Source organism: Scyliorhinus canicula, chromosome 4 (assembly GCF_902713615.1).
Source record: "Scyliorhinus canicula chromosome 4, sScyCan1.1, whole genome shotgun sequence".
NCBI classification, from domain to species: domain Eukaryota; kingdom Metazoa; phylum Chordata; class Chondrichthyes; order Carcharhiniformes; family Scyliorhinidae; genus Scyliorhinus; species Scyliorhinus canicula.
Genome location: NC_052149.1, coordinates 236,267,412 through 236,279,878, shown reverse-complemented (window position 1 = coordinate 236,279,878; position 12,467 = coordinate 236,267,412). Strand labels below are relative to the sequence as shown.

Below are 12,467 nucleotides of genomic sequence, written 5' to 3'. Positions count from 1 at the left end.
CCAATCTTTAATCCATGCTAATATCTTGCCCCCTGCACCGTGTGCTTTTCTGCAATAAACTTTGATGTGGCACCTTATCAATTGCCTTCTGCAATCTTAAGTGCAGTAAACCCACTGGTTTCCCTTTATCCACAGCATGTGTGACTCCAATCAGTTCACCCACCCTGCAGCCCCCCACTCTCATCCAGACAAGCTGAGAGAACCTCAAACCTGTTAAACAATTGCAGAGGTTGATGCACCCTGTCCTCTGGGTTCCCTTACCTACCAGGACTTGTTGGTCTGAGTTATTAGGAGAAGCTGGATAGGCTGGGACTTTTTTCCCTGGAGCGTAGGAGGCTTCAGGGTGATCTTATTAAAACAACGCTGGATCTATTCTTATTGTCAACAACTGGTTATTTCCATTAAATGGCCTGTGTCTTTTAGATCTTTAAGTCCCTTGCGTACCTGCTCTTCCAGGTCCACCACTGAGCACATTGTTTGTCTCTCTGCAGTTTTGTGATGAATATCAAGTCGCTGTTGCGGTGTGAAGTTGTCACTTCTCTTTTTCGAGAACAGAACTTAGTTGGCTGAATTTGATTAACAACTTTTCTATCCTAGCTATCTGTATGACTTGGATTTTCCTCAACTATAGAGTCATAGAGGTTTACAGCATGGAAACAGGCCCATCGGCCCAACTTTCCGTACTGCCCATTTTTACCACTTAAGCTAATCCCAATAGCCTGCATTTTCCCCGTATCCCTCAATACCCACCCTGCCCATGCAACTGTCTCGATGCTTTTTAAAAGACAAAATCACACCCGCCTCTACTATGCCTGTGGCAGCTTATTCCAGACACTCGCCATCCTCTGTATGAAAGATTTGCCCCCCTGGACCCTTTTGTATCTGTCCCCTCTCGCCTTCTAGTTTTAGACTCCCCTACCTTTGGGGAAAAAATGTTGACTATCTACCTTATCTATGCTCCTCGTTATTTTGTGGACCACTGTAAGATCACCCCTAAGCCTCCGAGGCTCCAGTATATCCAGCCTCTCCTTTTAAGTCAAACCATCAAGTCCCGGTATCATCCTAGTAAATCTTTTCTGCACCCTTTCTGGTTTAATAAAGGTCTGTCTTAGCAATATTAGCAAAATGGATGACTTTTGGCATTAGACCACCGGGAAGAACAACCCTTTACATGTTATGATTTGTGAACAAGAGTGACCCCTGCACTTCATTCTTGTCGAACACCTCGTCCTGCCTTTTGCCAGTCTGATTAGGACCGCTTGGCTGTTTCTCTATACTTGTCTACTTTTGCTGCAGGTTTGGGGTGGGAGTGTGATCTGGTGGGTGTATATGGATAAATATTTGGCACATCAGTTTTCCCCCACAAGTGCATGATGTAGCTAGTTGGGAGAAAGCACAGTTTACCTGTCGGTGTCAGTTCGGGCCCTCAGCTGGGATGTGAGCCATTGGGATGGGGTTTCGGGGAGTTAGGCAGGCCATAATACAGGAAAGTTATGTCACTTTAAAACTTGGATGCTCGAGTTTGACTTTTTTTGTGAATATTTTTTCCCCTGCTTTTTCCATCCTATTCCCATTGAATTATTGACCTCTGAGTTTCCCCCCTTGGTCTCCATGTTAGTCGATGTTGGTAATGGCGTGCTCTCTTCAGGTGTTGTCTCTCCTTTTAAACATGCCATCATAACTGCCTCCTCAAAAAAAAACATCTTCCTGCACTGTCTCTGCAAACTTACTCCAACCTTGGTATTCTCTCAAGTGCTTGAATGTGTTATCACCTCCCAAATGCTTGCCAATCTTTGCCAGGGCTCTGAATTCTTCAAATTTGTTTTCTGCCCTGCCAAAGTACGAAAATGACTGATGTGCTTCGTCCTCTACTGTACTCCCTATATACACACGACTGTGTGGCAAGATTTAACTCTAATTCGATCTATAAGTTTGCGGATGATGCGGCTGGGGTGGGTCGTAACTCAAACGACAAGTCAGACTACAGAAGGTTGCATGGTGTACCGAAAACAACCCCTCTCTAAATGTCAGCAAAACCAAGGAACTGATCATCGACTTCAGGAAGCATAGTATGACACATGCCCCTGTCTACGTCAATGGCTCCAAAGTGGAGATGGTCAATCGCTTTAAGTTCCTGGGGGTCACCATCACCAACAATCTGTCCTGGTCTACTCGCGTTGATGCAGCAGTCAAGAAAGCCCAATAACGTCTCTATTTCCTACTGAAGTTAAAGAAATTTGGCATGTTTGCATCAACTCTCAAACTTCGACAGATGTGCGATAGAGAGCATCCTGTCCGGCTGCATCACAGCTTGGTATGGCAACTGCTCGGCCCAAGATCGCAAGAAACTGCAGAGTGTGGTGAACTCAGCCCAAGACATCACACAAGCTTGCCACCCTTCCATTGATCCTGTCTACACCTCCCGCTGTCTCAGGAAGGCAGACAGCATTGTCAGAGACCCCTCCCACCCAGTCTTTGCCCTCTTCCAGACACTTCCATCAGGCAGACGATACAGAAGTCTGAAGACCCCGCACATTCAGACATAGGAACAGCTTCTTCCCCACAGCTACTAGCTTCCTCAATGACTCTCCCTCATCTGTTCCCTGTAAGAACACTATTCACAATGTCCTATGCTGCTCTTGCTCAAGTTGTATTTGCTTCGTTTGGCCTTTTTCCGCTATACTCGATGTACTTTGTCGATTATTCTTTTTGTCTACTATGTACATTCCCTTGACTGCAGAAAAATGCTTTTCACTGTACTTCGGTACATGTGACAAATCAATCAATCAAAACAGCTCTTATCAAAGTTAGAAATGTATCCTGTGTCACTTTGACAAAGGTAAACTATTTCTGTCCTTGACTTGTCTTCAGCTTTTGGCATGGCCGAACACACAATCTTCCTCCAAGGTTTCTCCACAATTGTGCAGGTGGGTGGGCTTTCTCTCACCCTGGTTTCATTCTGCTCCATTGGAACGCAGTCAGTATTATTTGCAGTTGCTTTTTTTCTTGCTCCTGGATAATTATTTATGGTGTTTTGCCCGCCTGCCCTCCAGAGATCTAAACTTCTTTCCCACTTGCGTGCACTCGGTGACATTATGTGGAAGTTTTTGCATGTACATTGAAGCCACCCAGCTCAATCTTGCCACCATCTTTCTCAATTCCTGCTGCACTATTGCTAAATTATTAGGTAACTCAGCTGACATTCCGTACTGGATGAAGAGCAATTTCTTCCAGTTTAATTATTGAAGATTGAAGCCATTGTTTTGAGTCCCCACTCTAAATTCCATTTTCTAGTTACTGACTCCATCCCTCTCCCGAGCTGCACTCTGACTAAAGTTTGTTGGTGCGTTATTTGACCTGTGATGAACTTTATTTTTAATTTAAATTTTAGAGTATCCAATTCTTTTTGTTTCCAATTACGGGGCAATTTAGTGAGGCCAATCCACCTAACCTGCACATCTTTGGGTTGTGGGGGTGAAACCCACGCAGGCAGAGAGAGGACGGGCGTACTCCACACAGACAGTGACCCGGGGCTGGGATCGAACCTGGGTCCTCAACGCCGTAGGCAGCAGTGCAAACCACTGGGCCACCGTGCCGCCCTTCTGTGATGAACTTCTGACCACCTATTTTCATCATCTCTGAGACTGCCTGTTTTCAGTTATGTACTTCATCCCTGCCTCAACTCGTCTGCTGTTGACACCCTCAGCTATTCCTTCATTACCTCTAGGCTTGGAATGTGGCGACTAGGGACTTTTCACAGTAACTTCATTGAAGTGTTAATGTAAGCCTACTTGTGACAATAAAGATGATTATATTATTAAAAAGTCCAATTTTTCCCCATCACCTTTGTGCTTAGTGTTCAGCATTAGCTCCTGGTGAAGAGCATCTTTATTTTAAAATTCTCGCTCGGTTTCAAATCCTTCCATTATCATGTTCCTTCGGATTTGGATTTTGTTTATTGTCACGTGTACCGAGGTACAGTGAAAAGTATTTTTCTGTGAGCAGCTCAAAGATCATTTAAATACATGAAAAGAAAAGAAATGCGTAATAGGGCGACACAAGGTACACAATGTAACTACGTAAACACCGGCATCGGGTGAAGCACACAGGGGTGTAGAGTTCTTATCTCTTCAGACCTTCAGCCTCGCATTCCTTTGAGATATCTGCACTCATCTAATTTTGGTCTCCTGAACACCCTTTTGTGGCTATGCCTTGAGCTGTGTTGATCCGCTCTCCGCTCCTCCCCCTCTCTACCCCGCCTTCCTCTTTTGAGATGCTCCTTAAAACTTTGATCAAGCTTTGGAGAATCTGACCTGATATCTCCCAATATGCCTCTGTTATAATGTTCCTGTGAAATACATTGAGCTTTGTTATATTAAATGGAGTACAGGTGGTTTATTATTTTCTGATCCTGTGTTGCAGCTGGAACGATTCACCAGTATGCGGAAGAAGGAGAAGCCGTACGTTCAGTCAAAACACCCACCAACACCAATTTATGAAACCCAAACCTCCGCGCTGAACTCGCTGTCTGATGCTGAGGTGCTCGATCTGTTTGAGCAGATGTTGGTAGGTGCTCGTCCTTTCAGCATTTTACAATTTGATATTAGATGGCTTCAAACCTTTAAACATACTGTAAATGTGAAATAGAACTGTAAGGTACTGGAGATATGCAGAAGATCCAACAATGTATGGTGGGAGAAAAACTGGCTTATGTTTGAGGTGGTACAGAGTTTCAACAAATTTTATATCCATAAAATGGATATAAATTTTTGTTTGGGAGTCCAGAGCTTCAGCATGCTGTTGAAGCTTTCCATCTTGCTCTCTTAGGACAGATTGATACGAATATCAATTGTAAAAGGCACAACAATGTGTACTGCATGAGAAGAGAGTGCTGATTTCATCAAAGAATATTAATTTGTATGATAAGATAAGTTAAACTGCAAATGACCAGTATTCACTTTGAGACAAGACATTAGGCAGTGGGGTATGCAGGTAATTAGGGGAGCGGGCTTGTGCAGTATGGTTCGATTGAGGCATTGGTTTTACGTTGGTGTTTGCATATTTTTGTCTTTTTTTTCTATTTGTTATCTGTAACTGTTTACAATGCCGAAAAATACCTCCATAAAACTGTTTGTTTAAAAAAAAGGTAAGTAATTAGGTTCTCGTGCTATTGAAAATGAAATGAAATGAAAGTCGCTTATTGTCACAAGTAGGCTTCAAATGAAGTTACTGTGAAAAGCCCCTAGTCACCACATTCTGGTGCCTGTTCGGGGTGGCTGGTACGGGAATTGAACCGTGCTGCTGGCCTGCCTTGGTCTGCTTTCAAAGCCAACGATTTAGCCCTGTGCTAAACCAATCCCTATTGAGCCACATTGGAAGTCTTGGGTTCAATCTATTGTTGGGACCTGGTAGGGACAGGGATATAGTGTTGGCCCAAACCTTGCAATGGTCCTTCAATATAGTGTATAACATTTTTACTTGATAATTAACTTTAAGTAAAGTGTGATGATCAGATTTGCTTTGGATCGTTAGAATCTGAAACTCCACTACCACTAGTTGAGGCGATTGGACAGATAATGCATTTAAGGGGAAACTAGAAGTGAAAATGAGGGAGAAAGAAATAGCATATTGGGCTGATAATTAGCTGGACAAGGGCTGCAAGAAAGTTCAGGTGGAACATATTGGCATACTAGCATAAATTTGTTGGGTTGAATGGCATGTTTCTGTACTATAAATTCTATGTAAGCTTGGAAATTGTGCTCCTGCTGTTGAAGAGGCAATATCTTGTTTCGATTCACACAAGCAATGGCTGGGGGAAGTCGGTCTATATCTGTACCTCAGCGTGACCTTCAGGAAGTGAGGGTAGGGCAGAACAATGGCACAGTGGTTCGCACTGCTGCCTCACAGCACGAGGACCAAGGTTCGATCCCAGCCCCGGGTCACTGTCTGTGTAGAGTTTGCATACTCTCTCCGTGTCAGCATGTGTCTCACCCCCACAACTCAAAAGATGTGCAGGGTAGGTGAATTGGCCACGCTAAATTGCCCCTTAATTGGAGGGAAAAAAAGAATTGGGTACTTTAAATATTTTTTAAATGGAAGCGAGTGTAGAAGTTTGAAGTTTTTACTCCTGTCCATGAGTATTTTTTCCCAGGATTATTATGCTACACTATGTTAGGGAGAGATTTGGGTTTCCGGTGTGCACCATGGAGTAAGTGGTCACACAAAAGGCAGCTCCTGCCCAAGGTTACAGAAAAGAGCTCTTTTTTTAAGCAATACGGGGTGGAATTTTGATGAAACGGCATAGGTGAATGTTGGAGGAGTACTTTCCCCCAGGAATGGTATGTTTCTTGGTTACCAGACCCGCAGAAACAGTGAAAGATTTGGCTGAAGCTACAACAGAGACAAAATCCTCTTCCAGCATGCAGGCGAGGGAAGGGCGAACTTAAAGGCCTCAAGCTGACTTGAGGGCCTTCATGAAAGCTGAATTCTAGCAGCAGAGGGAACAACTGTGAAAAGATCTCACCAAGGCCATTGTAGAAGCGGCGACGGCTGATTTCCGGTGACGGCGGGCGGGAGACAGCCGCGCGTTGGAGGGCTCCCGTTCGGGAACAGCATTGTCGGGAATTGACGCCCGGTCCTAGGGGCGGCGAAGGCCAGGAAAAAGTACAGGGAAGGGATATGTCGAGGACCAGTAAGAAAACGGCTCTGAAAACAGCTGAAAGTTTGTCGGGGAGTGGAGGGGTCACCGCGGGGTCACCAAGGAAAATGGAGGCTGGAGCATCAGGGGAGGCCGCATTGCTTATGGCTGAAGAAATAACTAGTGATGGCTGCGGAATTCGAAAGGCAGTTTACAAAATGCATGGAGACAATGAGGAAGGAGATGAGGGAGATTTTGAGTGTGCTGGTGGAGGAGGCGATTTCCCCGGTGATGACGGCGGTGGCGAGCGCAGTGGCAGAGGTGTGGGAGCAAAGGGAGGAGCTGAAGGAAGTAGAGGAGACATTATTGCAGCATGGTGAACAACTTGCGTAGATGGGGAAGGAGTTGTGGAAGGTACTGGAGATTAATATGGATCTGCGAGGAAAAATGGAAGACCTGGAAAACAGGTCCAGGTGACAGAATTTGAGGATTGTGGGGCTGCCCGAAGGAGTTGAAGGGCCGAAACCGACGGAGTATTTTGCTGCGATGCTGGCGGAACTATTGGGGGAGGGGGAGGATCCTGGGCAATTGTTTGGGGTGGTGGGAGGATGGGATCGTTGTTATTGTTAAGGGGATTGATTTTGTATTTGTTACTGTTTACTGTTTGTGGGTGGGGTGTAAATTTTGGAGGAAAATGCGAAAATGGAGAATAAAAACATTTTAAAAAAAGTTAGGGAGAGATTTTTGAACGTGAGTAAACTGTTGTAAATTAACAACGACCACAACTGTTAATTTCCATTCAAGAAGTAAAGTTGTGAAATTTATTTTTCATTTTTCAATAGCTTGACATGAATTTGAATGGAGAAAAGCAAATGCCTTTGAGAAACAAAGATATGACGATAAAAAGAGAAATGGTTTCGCAGTATCTGCATACCTCCAAAGCAGTAAGTACTGAACTATCTCTGCTACTGAACTCGAGAGGTTCTATGAATTATAATTTCAAGATTTCATGTCATAACTTAATTTCAATGTATTTTGGGATCCTCTTTTATTGTGCTGTTTAATGTATTTAAGCTCCTTCCACAGGCCTATTTGAGTTTGTGGAATTATTAAACATAGAACCATCGACAGGTTATGGCACAGAAAGAGGCCATTCAGCCCACCGTACTGACCAAAAGAAAAGGAAAAAAGGAACTAGTTGCGCATGTATCCCACTTTCCAGCATCTGGTCCATAACCTTACAGGTTACAGCACTTAAGGTACAGATCCAGGTACCTCTTCAATTAGTTGAGCCTTTCAGCCTCGACCATCATTGCAGATGTCCACCACCTTCTGGATGAACAAAGTTTTTCCTCGTGTGCTCTAATCTTTCTGCCAATCGGCTTAAATTGAAGCCCCCTGGTAATTGACCTTTCAGCTAGGGGCAGCAGGTCTAACCTGTCTACCATATCTAGGCCTCTCATAAGTTTGTACACCTCAATCAGGTCACCCTTTAGCCTTCTCTGTTCAAAGGAAAACATTAGCCTATCCAATTTATCCTCATAGCTGTAATAGTCAATCCCTGGCAACATCCTTGTAAATCTCCTCTGCACTCTCCAGAGCAATTATGTCCTACGTGTGATGTGGTGACCATAGCTGCACTCAAAATTCCAGCTGTAGTCTAACCAGTGTTTTATACAGTTCCAGAATTCGATCCCTCCTTTTGTATTCAACAGCACATTCAATAAAATAAAATATTCCATATGCTTTATTTACCACATTCACCTATCCACCTTGTGGTCCTGTATTCCAAGGTCTCTCTCACTTCCTCTACCACTCTCAATCCCCTCTCATTGCATATTCCCCAGTTTTGTTTGCCCTCTCCAAATGACTTACTTGAGATTCTCTGGATTGGATTCCATTTTCCTCTTTTCCGTCCACTCAACCAAACTATTACTATCCTGAAGACAACAACTATCCTCTTTACTGTCAACTACATGAGGGTGGCATGGTAGCACAGTGGTTAGCACTGTTGCCTCACAGTGCCGGGGTCCCAGGTTCGATTCATGGCTTGGGTTACTGTCTCTCCGGAGTCTGCACGTTCTCCCCGTGTCTGCTTCGGTTTCCTCCCACAAGACCCGAAAGACTAGAGAACAGGCCATCTTAGACTGGGTACTGTGTAATGAGAAGGGAATCATTTTCAATTTGGCTGTACGAGACCCCTTGGAAATGAGCGACCATAACATGATAGAATTTTTTATCAATATGTAGAGTGAAGTAGTTGATTCGGAGACTAGGCTGCTAATCTTAATAAAGGGAACTATGAGGATATGAGGTGTGAGTTGGCGTTGATAGATTGGAGAGCATTACTTAAAGAGGTGACAGTGGATAGACAATGGCAAACATTCAAGGAACGCATGGGGGAACTACAGCAACTGTTCATTCCTATCTGGCACAAAAGCAAAGGGGGTAAGAGGGCCAATCCATGGCTTACAAAGGAAATTAGAAATAGTATTCGATACAAGGAAGAAGCATACAGATTGGCCAAGAAAAATAAGAGGTCTGCGGATTGGGAGCAGTTTAGAATTCAGCAAAGAAGGACGAAGGGATTGATTAAGAAAGGGAAAGTACAGTACGAAAGGAAGCTTGCAGGGAACATAAAGACTGACACTAAGAGTTTCTACAGATATGTGAAGAGAAAGAGATTGGTAAAGAGAAATGTAGGCCCCCTACAGACAGAAACAGGGGAATGCATAATAAGGGACAAAGAAATGGCTGAGCAATTGAATACATACTTTGGTTCTGTCTTCACAAATGAGGACACAAATCAGATCCCAGAAATGTTGGAGAATGAAAGGTTTAGTGAGAGGGAAGAACTGAGGGAGATCAACATTAGTAGAGAAATGGTGCTGGGAAAACTGATGGGATTGAAGGCAGATAAATCCCCAGGTCCTGAGAACCTGCGTCCCAGAGTGCTTAAGGAGGTGGCTCTCGAAATAATGAATGCATTGGTGGTCATCTTCTGGGATTCTATAGACTCTGGAACTGTCCCTGCAGATTGGAGGGTAGCTCACGTCACGCCAATATTCAAAAAGGGAGGTAGAGAGAAAGCAGGGAATTATAGATCAGTAAGTCTCACATCGGTAGTGGGGAAAATTAATTATCAAGGACTTTATAGCGGAACATTTAGAAAGCAGTGGCAGGATCAGTCAGAGTCAGCAGGGATTTATGAAGGGAAAATCATGCTTGACAAATCTGTTGGAATTCTTTGAAGAGGTAACCACTACAGTTGACAAGGGGGAGCCAGTCGATGGGGTATATTTGGACTTTCAGAAGGCGTTTGACAAAGTCCCGCATAAGAGATTATTGTGAAAAATTAAAGCGCATGGGATTGGGGGAAATGTATTGAGGTGGATAGAAAACTGGTTGGCAGAGAGGAAACAAAGAGTAGGGATTAATGGGTCCTTTTCAAATTGGCAGGCAGTAACTAGTGGGGTACCACAGGTGTCGGCCAGCTATTCACAATATAAATGATTTGAAATGATAAATGAGGGAACAAAATGTAACATCTCAAAGTTTGCAGATGATACTAAATTAGATGGGATGGTGAATTGTGACGAGGATGCAGGGATCCTACAGCAAGATCTGGACAGGTTGGGCGAGTGGGCAAACCAATGGCAGATGCAGTATAATTTGGACAAGTGTGAGGTTATTCATTTTGGAAGCAAAAACAGGAAGGCAGATTACTATCTGAGTGGTTGCAAATTGGGAGAGAGGAGTGTGCAGGGGGACCTGGGTGTCCATTCGCTGAAGGTAAGCATGCAGGTGCAGCAGGCGGTAAAGTAGGATAATGGTATGTCGGCATTCATTGCAAGAGGTTTCGAGTTTCGAAGCAGGGATGGGTTGCTGCAATTGTACAGTGTCTTGGTGAGGCCACACCTCGAATATTGTGTGCAGTTTTGGTCTCCTTCTTGGAGGAAGGAAGATCTTATGAGGAAAGGCTGAGGGTCTTGAGGCTGTTTTCATTAGAGAGAAGAAGGTTAAGAGGTGACTTAATTGAGGCATACAAGATGATCAGAGGATTAAATATGGTGGACAGTGAGAGCCTTTTTCCTTTTTTGCGGGGAGGTAGGTTCTTTACTCAGAGTAGTAAGGGTGTGGAATGCCCTGCCTACAACAGTAGTGGACTCGCCAACACTAAGCGCATTCAAATGGTCATTGGATAGGCATATGGACGATAAGGGAATAGTGTAGATGGACTTTAGAGTGGTTTCACAGGTCGGCGCAACATCAAGGGCCGAAGGGCTTGTACTGCGCTGTAATGTTCTATGTTCTATGCTCTCGAGGGAGTACAGCGAAGGTTTACCAGACTGATTCCAGGGATGGCGGGACTGTGATACGAGGAGAGATTGACTAGGTTGGGATTGTTCTCGCTGGAGTTCAGAAGAATGAGGGGGGATCTCATGGAGATTTATAAAATTCCAACAGGACTAGACAGAGTAGATGCACGGAAGATGTTACCAATGATGGGTGTGTCTGAAACCAGGGGTCATAGCCTAGGGATTCAGGGTAAACCATTTCGGACAGAGATAAGGAGACACTTCTTAACACGTGAATGGTGAGCCTGTGAAATTCATTACCACAGGACGTAGTTGATGCTAAAACTTTGAATATATTTAAGAGGCGGCTGGATATAGCACTTGGGGAGAATGGGATCAAAGGCTATGGGGGCAAAGCAGGATTAGGCTACTGAGTTGGATGATCAGCCATGATCGTGACGAATGGCGGAGCAGGCTCGAAGGGCCAAAAGGCCTCCTCCGTTCTTCTATGTATCTATGTAAGATGTGCTGTTAGGGGAATTGGACATTCTGCATTCTCCCTCTGTGTGTACCCGAACAGGCGCCGGAATGTGGCGTCGAGGGGCTTTTTACATTAACTTCGCTGCAGTGTTAATGTGATAATAATGGGGATTATTATTATTATGACCAATTTTTGTGTCATCAGCAGATTTCCCAATCATGCCTCCCACATTTAAGTCCAAATCATTAATGTATACAACAATCGGGAATGGCCCCAACACTCAGCCCTGTGGAGCACCACTGGAAACTGCTTTTCATTGGTAAAAACCTTCATTAAACTGCCCTATGTTTCTTGTTGTTTAGCCAATGCTGGATCCACCTTCCTCTATATCCCATGGATTTCACTTTTCTGTGCCTTGGAAGTGATTCCAATAATTCTCCCATAGCCGCATAGCCTATAATTATTTGGCCTAGCCCTCGCACTCTTTTTAAATAATGGTACAATATTTGCTGACTTCCAGTCACCTGGTAACTCACCTGCATCAAGTGAAGATTGGAAAATTATCCTCTGAGTATCTGCTGTTCCTTCCTGGCTTCGTTTAATAGCCTGGGATACAAGTAATCCGGCCCTGGTCACCTTCAAAGATGTCAGTTCCTCTCGTGCTTATTGTATCTAAAATGTCATGCTCCTCTTTAACTAGAAAGTCTCTGTAATAACTTCAAGAATTGGCTCCATCAGTTAACTTATAAAGAAGTGAATTCCCAACTCTCTCCCTGATTGGACTAGTGGGTCACATGACCCTTCCCTCCAAGAATATCCTTTTAAGGGGCTGAGCCCCTTAAAGCGGTGTTACTCCAGTTCCCTTAGCGAGAAAAGGGACAAAGTATTCATTGATAACCTGCCCGCATCTGCTTCACTGCATAAGGCGGCACAGTGGCCCAGTGGTTAACACTGGTGCCTCATGGGCTTCTGGTGGCAGCAATGCGGAGCTAAGCCGCACGCTTGGCAGCTCCCGCTTTTTTTCGGAATTTCGGGCTCTTTTAAGAGCCCG

General features: G+C 44.3%; 1 protein-coding gene across 4 annotated transcripts in view; it reads left to right on the top strand.

Moving 5' to 3' along the window:
* The window catches only part of LOC119965493 (protein diaphanous homolog 1-like), a 421,840-nt gene that overhangs the window by 111,994 nt on the left and 297,379 nt on the right, over nucleotides 1-12,467 (top strand). For all 4 annotated transcript variants that reach the window (XR_005460521.1, XM_038796347.1, XM_038796349.1 and 1 more), the window contains 2 exons: nucleotides 4,423-4,566; nucleotides 7,480-7,581. Coding sequence is in view for 3 of the 4 variants with exons in the window: in XM_038796347.1 (XP_038652275.1) it covers nucleotides 4,423-4,566; nucleotides 7,480-7,581 (246 nt within the window). In the remaining variant the exon portion in view is untranslated. The remainder of the gene's footprint in view (nucleotides 1-4,422; nucleotides 4,567-7,479; nucleotides 7,582-12,467) is intronic.